This window comes from Toxorhynchites rutilus, chromosome 3 (genome assembly GCF_029784135.1).
Source record: "Toxorhynchites rutilus septentrionalis strain SRP chromosome 3, ASM2978413v1, whole genome shotgun sequence".
Taxonomy (NCBI): Eukaryota; Metazoa; Arthropoda; class Insecta; order Diptera; family Culicidae; genus Toxorhynchites; species Toxorhynchites rutilus.
The window spans coordinates 48152069-48172691 of record NC_073746.1 but is presented as its reverse complement, the minus strand read 5'-3'; the positions used below and the strand labels follow the sequence as shown (position 1 = coordinate 48172691).

Below are 20623 nucleotides of genomic sequence, written 5' to 3'. Positions count from 1 at the left end.
ATTTAGGCATGAGTGAGAATTTCTGTATAAATAGTCAGGATTCTTGCCCAGGAAATCAGTTCAAATCCTTCAATCAAACAGATCAATTCGGAAAGCAATTGTTAAAGATCAAGTTCAATCCTATGTTCGGAAAGCAGTTATTCTTAATCCAAAATCCTCGATCAGCGTTGGCAACCAGGCGCCACGTACGGAATAAGATAAAACCACAAGAAATCCCAAATCTGAAAAATAGCTTCGCTTCGGCGGACCTTTCTGGAGCCGTCGGATTACGAAGTCTCGGATCTTCAAGACTTGCAAAATCCAGTGAAAAAGTTCCCTCGGATAACATTGGTGGCTCCAGAGAGGAGGAGTCGTTTGAACCAATTTGAATAGCTCCAAAGGAGCAAAAAGTCTACAAAGACTGCCAAACTAGGGCATTTCGTTTCCTTACATCATACACGCAGTCATGATCCAATGAGTACCTCGGTGAAACGATGAACAATAACAACACTTTCGGGGAAAAAGCACCGCCTGGAAGAGAAAGCTTGTGAGGAGATGGAGCTATATTGGATTGAAAATCGCAGAAGTTCTCCAAGAAATTAAACGCCTCGCACAAAAGCTTTGTGCCACGGGCCGAAATGTGCAGGATCGAAGAAGAAGGTATCTTGACGAACGAACGCGAGGTGATCGAAAGATGGAAACAAGGCAGCGTTAAAGAGGACTATACCGGGGGATGAAGTTAAGGAGGCCATTAATATGCGGTGGGGCATAACTTCTACAGTGTATGTACCGATTGATAAAGGGTGTGTCACATCAAATTGCATCACGGAAAAAACGCTGTAGAAATTCGCCCAGTAGACCGATCCTTTTGAAAATTTCAGACAGTAAAATAAAAACTATTAAACAACTTTTGGCATTTTCTTTTTATTCATACTTCGATCCCAAGCCCGTATGCTCGCACCTTCTTCCTTACCCCGTCCATAAGGTTCTGTACAACGTCAGGTTGTAATTTTTTTTGAACAGAAAACCATTTTCTCTTGAAGTCCGCCTCCGATTTGACAACTTTTGGGTTCTTCCGGAGGGCCTGCTTCATAATCGCCCAATATTTCTCTATTGGGCGAAGCTCCGGCGCGTTGGGCGGGTTCATTTCCTTTGGCACGAAGGTGACCCCGTTGGCTTCGTACCACTCCAACACGTCCTTTGAATAGTGGCACGAAGCGAGATCCGGCTGGTCGGGCCGTCGTGCTGCTTCAATAGTGGTAGTAAGCGCTTCTGTAGGCACTCCTTAAGGTAAACCAGCCCGTTTACCGTGCCGGTCATCACGAAGGGGGCGCTCCGCTTTCCGCAAGAGCAGATCGCTTGCCACACCATGTACTTTTTGACAAACTTGGATAGTTTCTGCTTGCGAATCTCCTCCGGAACGCTGAATTTGTCCTCTGCGGAGAAGAACAACAGGCCCGGCAGCTGACGAAAGTCCGCTTTGACGTAGGTTTCGTCGTCCATTACCAGGCAATGCGGCTTCGTCAGCATTTCGGTGTACAGCTTCCGGGCTCGCGTCTTCCCCACCATGTTTTACCTTTCGTCGCGGTTAGGAGCCTTCTGAACCTTGTATGTACGCAGGCCCTCCCGCTGCTTGGTCCGCTGGACGAATGAACATGACAAATTCAGCTTATTGGCGACATCCCGGACCGAACTTCTCGGATCACGTCTAAACTGCTTAACTACGCGCTTGTGATCTTTTTCACTGACGGAGCATCCATTTTTGCCGTTCTTCACCTTCCGGTCGATGGTTAGGTTCTCGAAGTATCGTTTTAGTACTCTGCTGACCGTGGATTGGACGATTCCCAGCATCTTACCGATGTCCCGATGTGACAACTCCGGATTCTCGAAATGAGTGTACAGGATTAATTCACGACGCTCTTTTTCGTTCGACGACATTTTTCCAAATTTACGAAAAATTGACAGTGAAGCATGGCCAACGTGATCTATACACTCTTATCTGATTATAAGCGCAAACTGAAGATATAATTCCTAAAAATTAAATTTCTACAGCGTTTTTTCCGTGATGCAATTTGATGTGACACACCCTTTAGTCAGGATCTGTGCCATCGAATAGTAACCGGAGGAGTGAAAGAAATGGATGATATGTCCTGTCTATCGTAATTGCCGGTCTTAATATGCGCTATTAGCAGGTATTCGTTCGGCAACTCGTACAGCCCTTCGCCTTGACTGCGACTTTTACCTCAGGGCATATCCGACAATTATCTATCTTACGGACCGAGTTACTCATGGACATCAATGTTGAGGCGGTATCGATTATATCATCTATGAGTTGCCTCAGCGTTTTAGAGCCAGGTCGTCGATATTAGCTTGTTAGGCTGCCCAATCTACATAGTCGTATATTCATACTGACCATCGGGTGAGCTTCGAGGATTTTTCGTAACATCATACGATGATGGAGTAGTAGAGTGGTCGCTACCAATCGGATCAATGTAAGTCCATCATCCGAGGAATCAGGTTGGGACTGGAAAAGCTCAGGTCTATCGCCGTCCCGGTGAGGGCGCGCGACCCGTCGTTCAGCACAGCTAAATTTGCTTTCCATGACTTTTAGGATATTGATTCCGCGTCAGTGTTGGTTGATGCTGTCCCACGGTGGTCGTTGATGTCAGCTAAGAGGAGGATTGAGCCTATGATATTCCGCAGAATATTTACTAGCGAGTTTCGCAAGTTAAAAATTCGTTGATTTCGTAGAAAAGTTGTGATGATTATCACCGGAAAGATGTGACCAATTTTAACGGTAATCGCTGGAAGATCTGTGGTAGGGATTTGGGGCTGATTCGTTGTCGTCGGTTTTTACGATGTTGAATTAGCTATCCTGTACAACATTCCCGGATCTCGTCTCATGTGTCCGAGAACCGGTTTCATGTTTGTAGTCACAGATTCTAGATTTACAGTGCTACCTGATAGGGTTTCGATATGACTACAGGCTGGATTCTGGGAATCTATGTTTTCGTATACCAATTTTTGTCCTAACTTCGAGAATTCCAGCCTCTGATTCTTCAATCGTACACGTCCTTTCCATGCAGACTATGGGCATCACCGTGACCGAAATAAATCGCATCAGAGAACAACTGCAACCGAAACGACCGTTCAGAAAAAGTGAAGTAGGCTAGAAATAGGCTGGGGCGATTTATCCCGGGAACCGAATAATCTATATAACAAACATGATTTGGTGTCCATTTCTCGAGAACGGAACAACGGATTTGAACAGTCAGTATCAGGTTTGATACGTCAGATTTATAAGCCAAAAAAGAAAATATATACCGCGAATACAGATTGCGTACAGAGAATATTTTCTGCAGAAACGTGAGCGTTCGAAATTATTTAAATCAAAATATCAATTATGGGCGGTAGCTAGTTTTATATAAAGCCTTAGGGATTTCGGAAGCAATTTTAAGATTATCTAAAGATATTCGATCTTTAATCCAACATACAATTATTCTATTTCACTCTCGGATAAAACTCTGCTTCCCTGGTGGCGTACCGCAACACGAAGAAAGCTTCAAAGCGTAGTTTATAACTCTAAAAATATGCATATATAAAATAGTCTTCATCGTTGCAAAAAGTTTGCTATGCCTAAACATTTCGTTGCTTTTTTTCATTTGTGTTTATTTCTCATAATTCATAGCACATTAAAAGATGTTTCAACTTTCCATTAGAGTTGATATTTCTGTACAGGAAGGATCCGCGTTTTTCATTGCTTTCTGTATTTCGGTTAAAATCAGTCTTAAACCTTATTGTTAGATCGATTGTCTCGTATTAGTAAACTTGCTGGTTTGGCTGTAAATGCGTTTCTCTTTGATTTCTCGTTGTTTGTGTGTTAATGATTTTTTTTTCGTCGAAAAGGCACCAATCAACAAGATAGATAGTTTGTGCCGCCTGAATCGCTATGGAATCGCTTTCAGAGATTCAATTTCCAACGACGGTGAGGTAAATTCACGACTAACGTAAGATTATTTGTTCCATTCATGAATTAATTTCATGGAAAATGCTCGAACTCAATCGCTTACTCTGTAAAGAATAGCTAAAATATGTTTGTGATTCTTATAATGCTAAATAAAAAAAGAGTATTCAGATGTGAGATAAAATGATGATTTTTCACTTGGACGGCAGTAATAATAGTTTCAATTTTTCCGCTTCGGTCAAGCTAACGTCCACAGTGTCGCGTTTTCGTACCGAACTCAATTGTGGCTTGAGCTTTGCCCCCAGAAGTTGATGATTTTCGGTATAGATATCCTCATTTTCTTCATTCTTGATAGCCTTTTCACTGAATTCGAAAGAGGACATAGTTTGGGTGGCGATTTCGTGTGCATCCGCTTGAATGCCTACATCGCAACTGCGCTTCGAGTTGCGCGAGTGGGTTTTAGTGACTGAGATTCCCGAGTATGAATCGTTTACCTTCAAGGGGAACAATTCCGAACAATAAGACGCAAACGAGTCATTAAAATCGGTTGCATTGCTCCGCTCAATCAGTTCCAGTTCTTTTTCGCGTTCCCGTTCTCGTTTTTCTTTCTTATCGCCCCGCTGGCTCTTCTGGCTGGCTCGGGAATGGTTTTTAGTCAACTTACTGCTTTTTGCAACTTCCTTCACATTACTGAAATCGTCGCGAGTGTCATTTTTCAGGTTAACTTTCTCGTCATCACTGGAGTGATAGTCCTCTGTTTGGCAACCTGTGTTGTGTGAGTCACCTCTGTTCATTGTTCCACCTGCTTCGATTTGTTTGAGAATTACACCAAATTTCGAATCTTGCACTTTGAATGACGCGTTCGATGCATTATCGTCCTCCGATGTGGTCAATCCTGGTTGGTGTAGAAATGGTAGCAGAAGCTTTTCATTAGAAATGAAATCGTTTAGTTGATCTGCATCCATCCCACCGATGCCGGTCCTTCGCTGCATGTTGGTGGCACCGAAGAAGTGACTGTTACCACTAGAGGTGTGTCTACCCTTTTGAATCGCGGTGATTATTTGAGATTCCACTGAAGTACTGCTTTCCTTACGGCTGTACCGACGGTTAGCAGAGGCAAAATCGGGTCGTCTTTGGTGCCGTTTCGTCTGCCTATGTTTGCCACCTACACCCGTTCGACTGCGGCTGGCCACTTTCGTCTTCACCTCGGCGATTTTAACCGACACCTGAGAATCGATTGAATTTCTTCTCGATTCCACGGAGACGTGTCGCACGCTGAAACTTATTTCCGAGTCCATTGAATTTTTCCTTGGATCGTGACTAGAGCTCGTTGCAGCACCTGTCAACGCATACCGTCGGTTTACGAACCGAGGCAAATTGTTTGCCCAGGTCGAGCTGAAGTCGTGACTTCCAGCAGACGAATTAATGTCAAACTTCAGCCCAACCGGATCGGTGTGAAAGTTGTGGAAGGAAATCGACAACCGGCCCTGATCTTGGAATTCCTTTCGTTTCGCGAATGCCTGTGCGATCACCTTATGTTTTTGCAATCTAACTGGTTCCTCGACGTCTGGTCTGAAGCGCCTCCGAAAATAACGACCCCAGGTTTCCAGGGTCGAGTTTGTCCACACCCACGATGACATCACAATACCGGACGCGAACAGACAAATCAAATGTATTTGGAGGATAGCAACGCTTGGTCGATGCTGAATCTTGCACGCACTCGTCACGTCCGTGTATGTTGACGATATTTGGCAAATAATGTAATTTCTCAATGCTATTGACCAGCTCTCACTATTTTTAAACTCGTGTAAGTGGCAGAAAATCGTTGCTACGATAAACACGAACGTAAACATGGTGCAGATTCCCATTCGAACGATCGTCTGACGAATCTTTTTGCTAGCACGAGCTGAAATAATTTCCTTGCTGGAAATTTTCAACTTAATTAACGTCAATAGCCCCCGTCCCAGAAAGTATCCGCCAATAATAAGCACGCAAACCACTGGACCCAGAAGAAAACCTCCCCTTATGGGATGATTTACGTAGCCCACAAAACAGATCCCAACTATGTGGTTTCCATCAACCTCACTCAAAGCCATGATCGTAATCGTCAGCACCAGAGGCAAGGACCACGCAATCAAATGGAAGTACGATCCCTTCTTACTGATTCGATCCTGTATCTTTCCGATCGCCTTGAAGCTCATGTGCCACACGTACGTGAAGATCACGAACCAAACCATCGCAGCGATGAGGAAATAGTACACGAAGATGAACACGATGATGCAGGATAAGTTCTCCCCAGCGCTTGGCTCCGAGCTGCGCAATGTGCCATCCTTACGGCACACAATGTCTTCGCGTCCACCAGGTGTGAACTGTGCCAGCCATCTGGAATTACAATAATTTCAGTATTTCCAATAGTATCAGTTGGCTCACAGAAGAAATACCCCACACATGACACCATGAAGCAAAAATTGATGTAGAAGATCACCAGGGCAGGATATTTATTGGCATTGTGCCAATCGATGACGAAAGTGGCAATCGTGAACAGATTGAACGCTAGACACACTGCTGCTCCCCAGGCGATCAGCTTATGAATCTGACGATGCTCGTGATCGGTGTACAGAGGATCCTTGCACTGCAACCCACAGCCTTCAATATCTAAAAAAAAAGGAAAAAAAGTTTTTTGGCTCTGATTTCCACCCTAACTACAGTTTTGCCTCAAATTCCGAACACTCAAACTTTGTTGATCATTAAACAGTGTTTCAATACTCAAATTGGTACGAAATTAATTTGATTTTTGGATACAGAAAAACCCTTTTTTTCATTTGATTACAATAAAAGATGATTTAAAAATACAAATATTGCTGGTAAAATAGTAAAAATATGTTTGATTACTATTTATTTATTTATTTTGGCTTAACGTCTTTACAACATGGCCTGATTCACAAATTTTCTCCAATTAACTCGGTTCGTGGCTATCTCTCTCCAATTCCGCGGGCACCCCGTGCTAACCATGTCATGCTCCACTTGGTCTAACCACCTTGCTCGTTGTGCTCCTCGTCGTCTCGTACCAGCCGGATTCCCGATGAACACTATTTTTGCAGGATAGTTGTCCGACATTCTTGCAACATGTCCTGCCCAACGTATCCTTCCAGCTTTGATCACTTTCTGGATGCTGGGTTCGCCGGTGAGTCGCGTGAGCTCGTGGTTCATTCTTCGCCTCCATACGCAGTCCTCCTGTACACCGCCGAAGATGGTTCTTAACACCCGTTCAAAGACTCCGAGTGCTCACAGGTCCTCTTCGAGTATTGTCCACGTCTCGTGCCCGTAGAGGACAACCGGTCTTATGAGCGTTTTGTACAGGGAACATTTCACACGACTGCTAAGTCTGTTTGACCTTAAATGTTTGTGGAGATCATAGTAGGTACAACAATTGATGATGCGTCTCCGGATCTCGCGGCTGGTATCATTGTCAGATGTTACCATTGAGCCAAGGTAGACAAATTGGTCCACTACCTCGAACTCATCGCCGTCGATCATTACACTTCTACCTAATCGGGTCCTGTCGTGTTCGGATCCGAAAGCCAGCATGTATTTGGTTTTAAATGCATTGATTTTCAGTCCAATTCTCTCTGCTTCGTGCTTAAGTCTGGTGTAATGTTCAGTTATCGTCTCAAATGTTCTGCCGACAATGTCTACGTCATCAGCGGAGCAGATGGATTAACTGCATCTATGTTTGATTACATTTGTCTCAAATATCGAACACCATTTTGTCACCGACTTAACTGATAAGACTTCTAAATTACACATTGGCGTAAGAATATTACTATTGTTATAATGTTCACAGACCGTGAACGACGGGACAGTTGATATGCGGCTTTCATTGTTGTGTTATTAATAGCACTAATCACCGATTCAACAGACCCTAATGTAAGCGGTGTGGGACTGAAATTACTATCACATGATGATTGTTGCGTGGACGTAGTAGCTAGAATAACACACAAACATGGTCAGTTGAGGGCCCTGAGTATTGAGCTCACGATCGTTCGCTTAGTAGCGGATACGCAACCAATTAGGCTACGAAGAACCCCTTCCATTGATTATTATTTGTTCTATATTTTTCATTGACTCTAAGGGTCTGTTTGACAGTGGAGCGAAATCTTCTTTGATTCATTGTAGCTCCATTTCCAAAGAACCCCTTAATGAGTGTAGTATCCCAGGCAGCCTTCATTGGTTTGAAAAATGAAACGTCTAGTGATTGAACGAAATGAGCGCTTTTTTCCCCTGTTGGGTGTGAACTCGAATTCTTTAGAACAAGATCGATCTTGACGAATCGATTTTTTAAACGGCATAGGAATCGATTCGCTGAATAAATCGATTACATAAAATTGATCTTTGAAAAATTGTATGCCTTTTTACAACATTTACAACATTTCACATTTCTATTCTAAAATCGAAGGTATTTTATTTTGATTCTCAGTATGAAGCTTGAGTTTGAGCTTGAGGTTGGGTAGACTGTACAATTCGTAGTTGCTCTCCGTGATTGACCTGAACCAACCAAATTGCACAAAGAACACACAGAATGACGCTTGGGACTAGCAAATCATTCTTATTTTGCATGTTTCGGTGATTCGAGCTTTAAACGGTCAATAACGACGCCGGCCACGTCCTTACAGTTACCAAGGGAAGGGAAGGAATGTTAGTATGATATTCGCCGCCCGAAGGCCAGAAGGGTCGCCTCTATAGCGTGGTTCCCTAGCGAATATTATGGAAGGGACAGTTGTTAGTGGGGAGGGTTGAGAATCAGGATTCACTGAGGTGAGTGATTATGTAAACGTGAACTATCGACCACTTGACGAATCTACATTCCGAAAATTTTATATGTCACAACACAGAGATTATCTCTAGGTAACCTGACAAGGTAAACCTGTAAAATTTATTGGACCGTCTAAATATTTTTTTTCGCAAGTACTTTTATAGAAATTTAAAGGCAACGGCGAAGAATTAACTGTGAGAAACCTGAGAAGGTAACCGAGAGAGCTCCGAAGGTTTTAGAACGTTCTTTTTATCGAACTCCAATAGCGACGCGTACCTCTCATATCGGTGAATGATACAATACTGAAACTAAAATAGTTAATCTAAACTAAAAGTACTATTTGTGGGTGAATGTTTTCAATTCGTTAACAGGAATTTCAGGAATTCCATTCTACGCACATAAACACGAACACACGAAAGAAAAGGAACGATCTGTCTCTACATGTCTTTACAGTAAGTCCTACAGAATGAAGCACCCCACGACGCATCGCATCGTATATTTCGTCGGTAGATGCCCGGCAGTGCAACACTATGCAAAATACCTTTGTAGCTCCTTTTTAAACACAAAAAATGTCCCACACTGCATCACACCACCAACCAACCACAACCGAACTACAAGAGATACATTGTGACGCACCTCATTCTGCAGACTCACTGCAAAAACATGGCAAAATAAGTGAAGACATTTACAGACTTTCCGTGTGGAAAATGGTCTGATCACGAACGTCACTTCATGGTGAAAACGAAATGCTTTGTATGCAAGGTTATATGCACTTCATTTCGTTTTCACCGTGAAGTGAACATTAATCACACGCACACATACACTTATGGAGTAGAAACCGATGTGTAAACAAAAACACACACACTCACTTTGTATCCCAAACAATACCAATACAAACCATCTTATGTATGTGAGAAGGAGACATACAGGGAAACTTAGAGGGAAATTTTTAGCCATGCAAGCAGTTTTTCGACCTAATCATAACATAAAAAGCTCTCAAATACATGCAGGGCACAGCGATACCGTCACACCGCTCTCCTTCTTTCCAGATAAGGCCACCGGATAAAGGTAATATTATATTATCAGGCACGTAGCGTAACCGGCACGGCACGTTTCATGCAAAACAAATATAATTGTGTGTGTTTCAAATGTGTATGCGTATATTTAGCTAAACGGCTCCGATCACACACAGCACGTTTCAGACAAATGCATGAAGGAATTCTCGAAAAGAATATTTTGCCGGTGCCGGGCACGAACTACACGGGCGAGTAGCACCATACATATAAATCCAACGAAGTTCGTGGTATGGGTGCGTTCGTCGCTCTTCGGTACGACATCGATTCAATCACCAGTAGCTACGCTTGGTTCAATTTCGTCAACGCGAATTTACTCTCTTGCTCCGAAAACAAATTTCTCCGCTCCGTCTGCGCTGCCGGTCCGCACAGAGAAGTTTATACGCCTGATAATATGAATACATCATGTATTTGTTTGCCCATGTCGGTACGTGCCGTTTACGCTACGTGCTGGATAATATAAAACGGCCTTAAGGAGTCACCGCGACACGCGTGTCAGCACGAGAATCATCAGCTCTCCACAAAACAAAAACCCATGAACACAACACACATGAAAAAAAAAACGGTTTGACAGAATCAAAATAAGAACTTATTTATTTTGATTCTCAGTATGAAGGCCACAAAATAACTTGAAAACTCGAAAAAAAAATATTTTCTAGGGCGTTCATCTTGTACCCTCATGGAGTCATTTAATTAAATGAATTAATTGAAAATTATTATTAGGAATTCAACAACTAATATTCGTCTAGAACTCCGCGATCTAGATTGATAAAATCCAATCGTGCCATACGTATGGCATTCAGCCGAAATTGTGGTTGTAGTCCCAGTTCTAGAAAAGAACCTTTTTGGCTGGACCTCATGTCACCATCCTAAATGGTCACAATTTTGGTTACATTTAAACCAATTTTCACTGAATAACAAATTTACAAAAAAAAATTTCAAAATATCGAAAAAAATGTCGATCCAAGATTGCCCAATCCTGGTGTGAAACACTGTGTCCATTATTTTGAACTATTGTGGTATGTCAAATTCTGTTCCACTAGACTTCAAGCTTATCTACTGCTTATTGATGAATATCAAGAAGTAGACTGAAAGCTATAGCGAAATAGGTGATAATCTGGAATAATCTGTTTGATGAAATTTATGATCCTGATCGGCGACACACACCGAACTTCTTTGGGCTCCAGAATAGCCTCATCAAGGTGTTGAAGTCTGCGTCTTACTAGAGCAATTACAGAGCAAATATTCCGAGGTTTCGTTTCGGCTTGACGAAAGCGACAAACATCATCTTGTAATAAAGGTGGTATTCGCTCGGACAGTGTCCTGTTATAAAACCAGAAAATGTACTGAGGTCTTTCTTATTAAGTGTAAATATGCACGGTCCGCGGGGCCAAACAATGCAAGGCAACACACGCCACAGCTGAAGAGCCAATCGACACGTATATCGACTAGCACGGAAAATACGTTTATCTTCTCAAGAGTCTGCACTGAACGAAGCATGGAGCGGGCGCTGTCATACAAATGTTCGCTGTATCGTGCTGCCAAAACATCCCCAGCATTACATGACAATGTTACTAGTATATCAAATGTGAGAATGCTAAGCTAATGCTAATGCTAAGCCCTCGCACCTTACATTAAAACTCAGCATTTGTTAATACTCGGAGTGATATTTTTTGTTTGTTGTTTAAATTGTTCAGACATCCAATTGGCCATCACTTCCCGATCTTCTCATTCCTTCAACACATTCCTTCTTCCACTCTTCAACACACAGTTAGAAATTCCACAGAATTGTTCTAGAGCAGTGTAAGGTGAGCTTGAGCCACGTCTGGCAAGTTTATCTGTTTGTTCGTTTCCCTCTATACCGCAATGGCCAGGAATCCAGTACAATTGTACCGAACTTATCTGATTGAGTTACCGTAAAAGGCAAATGCATTCCCAGATAATTTTTGAAGAGCACTATTTATGCCTGAAAAACTGTTAGCCAGTTTCCCATAGCTATGGAGATTTGAGTTCTAGGACCATACCCTCCAGCACCTGTTCTGATATTTTGTTTAACCTTTTGTAGCTACAGTCTCCTCAGTCTTTTGCCACCATACTAATGAGGCATAGAATATCCTAGGCCGCACAATGGCTGTGTAGACCCACATAACCATTCTTGGTTTAAGACCTCATGTTCTGCCTATCATTTTAGAACATGCCCATAGGATTGTATTAGCCTTACTGATGATTGAATCTAAGTTTGCATTCCAGCTTAGTTTAGCATCTAGGATTACGCCTAGATATTTCACAGAAGCGCTGCATTTTATTTCCTCTTCCTCAAGATGCAAAGACTGCAAATGCTGTTTTTTTTCTTTTTGGTGAAAGGAATAATTGTGGTTTTGAGGAATTTATGCTCTGTGATACACCATGATTGTGTAAGGTTTAGGGTCATCTGCATCCTGATCGATATCACGTCGTCGAACTTACCACGTACTATTATGTCTAGATCATGGATCCATAACGAGATTTGATATCATTTGGGTCCGCTACTCAGTGAACGATCATGAGCTCCTAACTCAGGGCCCTCAGCTGACCATCTGTGTGTGTTATTCTAGCTACTACGTCCAAGCAACAATCATCATGTGATAGTAATCCCAGTCCCTTACCGCTCACATTACGGTCTGCTGAAGCGGTAATTTGTGCTATTTATAACACAATAATGGAAGCCTCATATCAACAGTCCCGCTGTGTATATAGTCCAACTGTGAACATTCGAACAATATAAATATTCTTACGCCGAAAAAAGGCGACGTGAAAAGGTGATGTGTATCGATAGAATAGGAATACTCTTACGCCTGAATGGCTACTGTGTAATATACAACATGAGATAAAATGTACACGAATATATTCGGCTCTGTTACAGCTAAATTACTAAATGAGCCTAATAAAATAAACAGATGGAATAAAAAACGAGGTTTGGAGACATACAGACTAAAATAATGCCGCGATCTTTACAGAATTGAATCGTGTTGAAAGTCGCATGGGAGCGATGACCATCGACAAAAATAACTATCGGAATCTAAACATTTTGTTTGACCAATAAAGGATAGATTACGTTGGTCATCTACTCGTAGAATGCTCCAGAATTCATCCTGCCACTATCGGTTCGTCCAACTCCTTTTGGATACGAATTTGCCATTCGTTTCGAGATGGTAGAATGTCGTTTCAAGTTTCAAGTTTCTGCTTTACCCAGATTTTTAGCTAACTGGACCACGTTGATTTTGAATATCTCTTCACAGAATGGGTGACTTGCGGCGGCCATGTCTTATAGCCAGCTCACAATCTCTTGCTCTTCAGTGGATGACAAAACAGTGGATTTTCCGGCAGAGTCACTGCAATTAACAGTGTTTTGTCCAATCGTAAAGCGTTGTTACAGGAATGTTATACATCCTCACTGCAGTTCGAAGTCTTCCTGTCCTTCGATTTTCTGTTTTCGACCTTTTCCGTAGACTTACTTCAGATATCCGGTTTAGTTATTATCGTTTTAGATGAAAACCTGATAAAAAGGCAATTTTACTCTAGTTGGCTTGCGTGTGCGGTCCACTATTTGCGAGAATATGGCTTACGCACATTTGTCTGCAGATGGTGTTAGCTCCTTTTCGATTGTTGCTCCAGAACTGGACTGTCCTTTTAGCCAAATAAGTGAACTACTACTGTATTTGTTCGAAAATATTGTTTTCCGGAATTTGAATCATGCGTAAAAATTTGATTCATATTACGAACACTACTTCAATATGAATTTTTATGAAAATTTCTTCATTGATGATCTTTTTTTAATACTTTTTTTTTCAAAGGATCAGTTACATAAGTTCAAAGGAGCCGAATTTTAAGTATAATTTTATACTAATACAGCTATTCCATGCCAACCCGATATAGTGGTTCTCATATTTTCGTGAAAAGTGATAGTTTTGTTCCTTTTCACAAAATATTAGACCCGTCTTTGCCTCTGATGTTTGCATGACAAGCAACAGCTTCTAGCTCCCCAAAAGGAAGGTTAATGATCACTTGTTCATTTCTAACACTTTACAGGAAAACAGTAAATCAAATAGTAAAAACAACTAAACAACTTGTGTGAAATAAAGCATATAGACCAAAGAATATTAGGGTTTTCTCCCTAATAATTTACGTTCGTTACGTTCGTAATTAATGATTACAATTTAAAAATGAAGTGTTCGGAATTTGACACAAAACGGTACCAACCTTTATAATAATTCGCAGGAGAATCGGCCGCTACAAGTGGTTTCAGGCACTGCCCTGTTGCATTGAATTTCATCTCTTCCCGAACATCGTTGTTACACTTGGAGGGATACAGCGTTTCATTACATTTTAGGAACTCAGGAAAATAAGTCGTGTTATACAACAGTCGACATGGTTCCAGTGTTATTTTGCACATTTCCAGTGAAGGCAAATAAACCATATCCTCACCGTTGATCTTCTCACATTTGGGCGTGAACACCGCACAAAGAAACGGCTGTATAACTGCCCAACACTTGGGGACATGTCGCAAAGCATTGTACTGGTACAGCTTATCGTGTGTTTGTTCCTGACTGAATGAATCCGTGAGATCTAGACTGATTGAAGAGTAAGGAAGTGGAGAACCCAGACAGGACTTGTGTCGAATTGCTTCACATTTTGCTGGACGTACACAATAGATGTAACGCATTTCTCGCCCATCGAACCAAGTTTTATCGTCTTTGCCCTTTTTGCCATGCATGCGATAGCTTCGCGTTCCGTTAATTGATTCTAATCTTGGAGAATCAGAAGGACTTATGAGATTCGTTGAGGAAGTGTATTCCTTTGCCTCCAATTGACACCCAAGAACGAGTATCAGTACTAGAAGTACAATGTTTCCTGCCATTTCATTAGATCTGGAAAGGAATGAAAATGCGTTTCGGGTGAAATTAGATACTAAAACATAAATTATATTATAAATACTAAATTGTCTTCCTTCTTCCAAATGTCTGTTCAATAAACTAAACATTGCGCACATTTTAACGTACAAATAATAATTTGTTGATGTCAGTAAGCCAACAATAACAATAAAACTTACAATTATTCGACCAAATGCGACCTAGCGTCAACCGCTTCTTCCTTCGTGATGGACTCTCCGGTTTTCGTTCCACAATTTCGCTCTGCATAAACAAGCCGCCTCAATATAATCGCACGTCAATTTCATTGAGCTTGCATCTGATATGCATATTAATTAATTAATTACTAATTGTGCTACTCGAGCGGTGGACACCAGTAGGAAGCATTAATTCACAAACTGCTCCCGAACACCCACGACAATTAATAGTTTCAATCAACAGCTACCCATTTGGGGTTTTGTCATTTCATTGCATTGCGACTTAAATGAACACATTTTCAGCCTAGCTTGGAATGATACTGGAATAGCAAACTTGTCCGTAATCCGCCGAATTCAAAACTGAAATCGAAAACTTGACAGGATTCACAAAAGAAGCGAACGTTTGTTGCTTAAGTTTTCCTACCTGGTATATTACTGTTAATGGCTACCCTCTTCCTTGGAGCACACAAACACCAATTGAAGAGACCACCCACGAGCTCTTTCCGAAGAATGAGTACTAATAAGAATCTCACGAAATAAATAAACGAAATAAACCAAGTAAACCTGCGATATGAAAGAAAGATGAAATTTCAACGGTTTTTGACATTTTATTATGGTCTGCTTCTTCATTTGTTTGTGAAGCGCAGTGTGAACACTAAAGGCCCATTTATACGTTGCTAGTAGCTGACTTCACAATGAGCAGCTACTGACCCGGTGAACTCGCTTGACAAATGGTTGACTCGCCTTGTCCGTTCACACAATGTGAGCTGCTGACAAGAAACCAGATACCACGACACGGGTTTACCAGAGATGCCAGGCGATTTTTCAAATGTCCATCAAATAGTCAGAAACAGCAATCAGGTCCGAATTTGTCAGATGATTGATCCGAAATCGGCTTCTTTATTGGCAGTTTTCATCTTAGGTTTTCAGTTGAATTTATCATTACACAATTTTATAGCGAAACACACGCTGGCCGTGTTTAAAAATACTTTGTGCTGAATTTATTTTATACTGAAGGTACTATCCGAAAAAAGCAGAAAGAAAAAAGGATTCGGGCCAGAAATTGGATGCAAAGAAAAGAAGCAACAAATACAATATTGAAGTAACTCTACAATGATGATCTCCGAGAGTACAGAGCAGTGTTGAGAATAACACCTGAAAAAGTGAGAAAACTGTTGGATTTAATTGCTCCACAAATATAACGCCAAGATACACTCATGAAGGATGCTAAACCTACAAGAGTGAAACTAGAAATGATGTGCCTTTCTTCTGGAATATCGTTCAGATTATTGTCGAAATTTTTTAAAATCTCGAAAGCATCCATAGCTAAAATAATTCCGAAAGTATGTGGTGCTCCAAATGGCAGTCTAAAAGATTTTTCAAAATTTGATTTATTTCGCCTTGACAGCAGCTTCGTGTACCAATTTGTGAAATAAAAATGTTAGTAGATTTGCAGGAGCAATTAATACGCCTCAAAAACTAAAATAATGAATGAAAATCTACTTTTTCTAAATCGAATATGTATTCTGTTTCTTAGAACAATACTTTTTTGCAAGTTTTGAGTGAATTTTGAATTAAAATCGTGCCCGATAATGATTTTATATTTAGATCCCCAAGAAAACTATTTTTAAAAAACGTGCCCCGTCAGCGTGCAAAACTAAATAATAACGATTCCGTTTAGAAACTATGAGGGTTTAATTTGTTCTTCCAATAATTTTCAAGTCTATAAATATCTTCGCATATTTTCAAATATCTTAAAAATAGAGAAATGTAAAGACAATGTCAAGATTTGGCATCCCTGATTCGAGCGCTAAAATCTGTTTTTGACGTTTTGAGGGATGCGAGTGCGAGTAAATTCAAAAAACTTTGAAGTAGCTCGCACACCGAATCACACATGACACTAGCTGGCATGATGTGTTCACACGGTGTGAGTAGCTGCACTGCAGTAACTGACTAGACCGACTCGTATGTTTACTCGCACCGTCTGAACCCGGCTTAATGCACCAAAAAGCGCAGGGTATATTCATTCAGGGATGCCAACACAAACTAGGTAAGTACCATTCGTTCATGAACTGTTCAAATGAATCCCTTCATCATAATGGGCGGATTCGGAACAGTTCGCAATAAAAGAAACATAGTTCTTCAGCTCATATCGGAGCAAAAAATAACTGTTTGGTGTGGTTTTCATGCCGGAGGAGTGAGTGACCGTCTTTCTTCGTCCATGACATGTTTACATGTGGAATACTATTTTGACATGTTGGAATACTATTTTTGGCCAGAATTGGAAGTTCTCAACATCAATTTAAGATTATTCCTATCTTATCGATACACATATTATCTGCTACACAGCAGATAAAACGACACATGTCACCTTTTTCGGCGTAAGATTATTCCCATTATTGGAATGTTCACAGTTGGGCTATATACACAGCGTGACCGTTGATATGAGGCTTCCATTGTTATTTTACAAATAGCACTAATTACCGATGCAGCAGACCGTAATGTGAGCGATAAGGGACTGGGATTACCGACACATGATGATTGTTGCTTGGACATAGTAGCTAGAATAACACACAAAGATGGCCAGTTGAGGGTCCTGAGTTATGAGCTCATGAACGCTCATGATTGTGTTCGCTAGCGGACACGCAACCAATTAGGTTACGAAGACCCCCTGTTGCAATCGATGTCATATTAAGTTTGTTGATATAATTGATAATATAGGGGATTCCGTTCGGCCGATACGAGTAGGATCTGCAGTATTCGAAGTGTCACCCATCGTTTGCCTAGTTGAAAATGTAAATTACAATACTTATACCAGGTCATTCTTCATATGTTATGAATGAAATAATGTAAAATGATGATTTTCTTATCTTTTCAGCGGAGAAAGAATACTGAGAACCAAGATTTTTAAGGAAAAATTCAGATTTTTCTTAAAAATTTAACGAATTTCCAACTGTGGTATAGCAAATTAAACACGCGTCTGTCGATTACAAGATCACTCTTCCGTCTGTTTATTTTTCATGTTGACGTCTCTCTCTACATAGGTCACAGATAATGAACAGATGTATCACCACATCTCCCCTTCTCAAAAGATGGAATTAAAGAACATTCAAATGTTTAATTTAATACTCCATGACACAATCATTGAAACGATTTGGCATCTTTGTGTTCCTGCGGGCCCTTCCTCCTTCTGATGGCATGGTGACGACTGGACTGGACGAAGCCGCAAGTGGCGACGCAGGATCACTTGATAAATCAGCTGCGGTTGTTGAACTTTCATCGGGCCTTTCCATAAGTAATTCGGAGCTTCGTAGACGTTCGACTTCATGATGATCACCGACCGGTGCCATCACGTTGAGAGCTTCGCCTGAAATGAAATTTAAACAAATACACAGAAATAAAAATGGCATGATTTACCTTTATCTGCATAATTTTGCTCTGAACCTAGCTTCTTAAGGTGACTACAGTTCCTCTGATAAACTCTCCTATTATTATCTTCAACTGTAACTCGTGCTCCTTCTTTCGCAGTGACTGTCATAACCGACGGATTGAAGGTCGGTGTGAGCTTATTACCAGGTATTAAATTTTTTTCCAAAACCTTATCACCTACTACCAGACCTGAAGGTTTTGCTCTGCGTCTAACATCTCCTCTCTCTTTCCCTTTTTCTTTGGCTTGTTGATCACGATCAGCAAAATCAGTGAATGGAACCGCCGTAGTTATGTCTTGCAGAGACGGTAGCTTGGTTCTTATGTTCCTTCCATACATTAATTCGGTTGGTGTCTTTCCTGTAGTGCTTTGCGGTGTCGAGTAATACATGGATAAGTATGCGAACAGATCTTGCTTCCAATCCTTTTTCAAAGCTTGACTGATTTTCAATCGTTTCACCAAAGAACGATTCTGGCGTTCGACCAACCCGTTCTCTTGAGGCCAGTAAGGTGTTGTTCTATTGAGAACTATTCCCCGAGTCTTGCAATATTCATCAAACTCATTACTGACAAATTGACGCCCATTGTCCAGAGTAATAGTTCGGGGATAACCGAGTCTCACAAAAATGCTTTCCAAACGATTAGCCGTTTCACATGCAGTTATTTTCCTCAGGACTTCTACCTCTTTGTATCGGCTAAAACAATCAATGATGACGAGTAGGTAATCACCTGAAGGTAGGGGTCCGAGAAAATCGATTGCCACATCTATCCATGGTGATTCAGGTAACTTTCGACGTTGCATAGGTTCGGGACGCTCAGGTTGACTTACTAACCTGCATCCGGAACAAGAATCGACAACTCTAACCACAGAATCATCCATACCTGGCCACCAACAAGTTTGTCGAAGTCGCTGTTGCATTTTAGTTCGCCCTGGATGGCCCTCATGTGCCAGATTCAACATTCTATCTCTTAGTGATTTCGGTACAATCAATCTAGATCCTCTCACAACTAGGTCTCCCACCTTGCCTAATTCGTTACGGAAAGCGTGATATGGTTTGATTTGTTGTGAAGTATAATTCCAAACACCACGATTTAGGAACTCTCGGAGCTCACTCAGTTCTAAATCATTTCCGGACGCCACTTCCAATTCATACACATCAACTGCTGCATTTTCCAATACACTTCGAACGTAGACATCACAATCCGGGTCGAATGGTTTCGCTTCAGCGTTCGACAGGCGTGACAAGGGGTCTGCAATGTTGGTTTTTCCTTTGCGATATACAACATCAAAACTAAATGCTTGAAGGCGAAGCACCCAGCGCTCGATGCGAAGACACGGTTTCGATTGCGGAGAAAATATGGCTTCAAGCGGTTTATGATCAGTTTCCAATTCAAATCTAATGCCGAAAAGATATATTTGAAATCGTTCGACTGCCCATACCAGAGCCAAAGCTTATGTTTCTGTTTGGGCGTAGCGCTTCTCCGTATCCGTGAGACTCTTACTAGCGTACGATACAACTTTTGGGGTACCTTCATGAAACTGTAAGAGGACTGCCCCGAGACCCACGGGGGATGCATCGGCAACAACTCTCGTTTTCAGACTAGGATCAAAATGAGATAGGTTTTCAACTTGAGAAATGAGCTCCACCAGTTTTACAAATGCATTTTGTTCATTTACATCCCACTTGAATGGTTCTTTGGCTTTTGTAAGCTCTCGTAAAGGAAAAGAGATAGTTGCCAAATCCGGAATAAAGGCGCCAACATAATTAACCAATCCCAGAAAGCTCCGTACTTCCTCTCCAGTAGTCGGGTTCCTGAAGTTTCGAATCGCTTCAACTTTATCCTCAGACGGAAGTATACCTTGCTTATTAAAATGGTGTCCCAAGAATTTGATCTCAGAAAGTTTGAATGCGCATTTCGATTGGTTTAAAAGAATGCCATAATCTCGAAACTTCGTTAATACCCGCTGAAGGCTCCTATCATGCTCCTCTTCAGTTTTTCCTACTACGATAATATCGTCGATGAAGTTTGTGGTATTAGGACAATCAGACAAAATTTGCTCGATGACTTTCTGGAATATCTCCGGTGCACAAGATATTCCAAAAACCATACGTTTGTATCTGAACAAACCTTTGTGTGTTATGAACGTGGTTAACGGTTTACTCTCATCGTCCAGTTCTAATTGATAAAATGCATCCTTTATATCCAACCGAGAAAAATATACCGCACCATTCAACTTCCAGCGAATATCTTCGATCGTTGGA

General features: G+C 41.3%; 2 protein-coding genes across 3 annotated transcripts; both read right to left on the bottom strand.

The window, feature by feature from the left end:
* Positions 1–3451: 3451 nt before the first annotated feature.
* Positions 3452–15523, bottom strand: LOC129778215 (protein smoothened). 2 transcript variants are annotated; one of them, XM_055784960.1, is made up of 5 exons: positions 15358–15523; positions 14919–15306; positions 14069–14736; positions 6385–6598; positions 3452–6325 (listed from the first exon to the last, which is right to left on the bottom strand). In XM_055784960.1, exons 3-5 carry the CDS (start codon positions 14724–14726, stop codon positions 4138–4140), a joined length of 3060 nt encoding a protein of 1019 aa, XP_055640935.1. In that variant the 5' UTR covers positions 14727–14736; positions 14919–15306; positions 15358–15523; the 3' UTR covers positions 3452–4137. The 2 variants fall into 2 exon arrangements, with proteins under 2 accessions (XP_055640935.1, XP_055640934.1); XM_055784959.1 differs by having other exon boundaries at positions 14919–15293.
* Positions 15524–18055: 2532 nt separating this feature from the next.
* LOC129773092 (uncharacterized protein K02A2.6-like) lies at positions 18056–19304 on the bottom strand. Its single transcript, XM_055776643.1, has 3 exons — positions 19193–19304; positions 18351–19124; positions 18056–18300 (listed from the first exon to the last, which is right to left on the bottom strand). The coding sequence occupies exons 1-3, from the start codon at positions 19302–19304 to the stop codon at positions 18056–18058; spliced, it is 1131 nt and encodes a 376-aa protein (XP_055632618.1).
* Positions 19305–20623: the final 1319 nt, after the last annotated feature.

Excerpts from the sequence above, each read along its gene's own strand:
- LOC129778215 (XM_055784960.1), bottom strand. The coding sequence starts at position 14,726 with ATGGCAGGAAACATTGTACTTCTAGTACTGATACTCGTTCTTGGGTGT. Across the intron at positions 6,599-14,068 it reads TCCTGCGAATTATTATAAAG|ATATTGAAGGCTGTGGGTTG; the intron begins GTTGGTACCGTT and ends CTTTTTTTTTAG. Across the intron at positions 6,326-6,384 it reads TTCATGGTGTCATGTGTGGG|ATGGCTGGCACAGTTCACAC; the intron begins GTATTTCTTCTG and ends TTGTAATTCCAG.
- LOC129773092 (XM_055776643.1), bottom strand. The coding sequence starts at position 19,304 with ATGAGGGCCATCCAGGGCGAACTAAAATGCAACAGCGACTTCGACAAA. Across the intron at positions 19,125-19,192 it reads GATTCTTGTTCCGGATGCAG|ATGTGGCAATCGATTTTCTC; the intron begins GTTAGTAAGTCA and ends CACCATGGATAG. Across the intron at positions 18,301-18,350 it reads GCAAAATTATGCAGATAAAG|GCGAAGCTCTCAACGTGATG; the intron begins GTAAATCATGCC and ends ATTTCATTTCAG.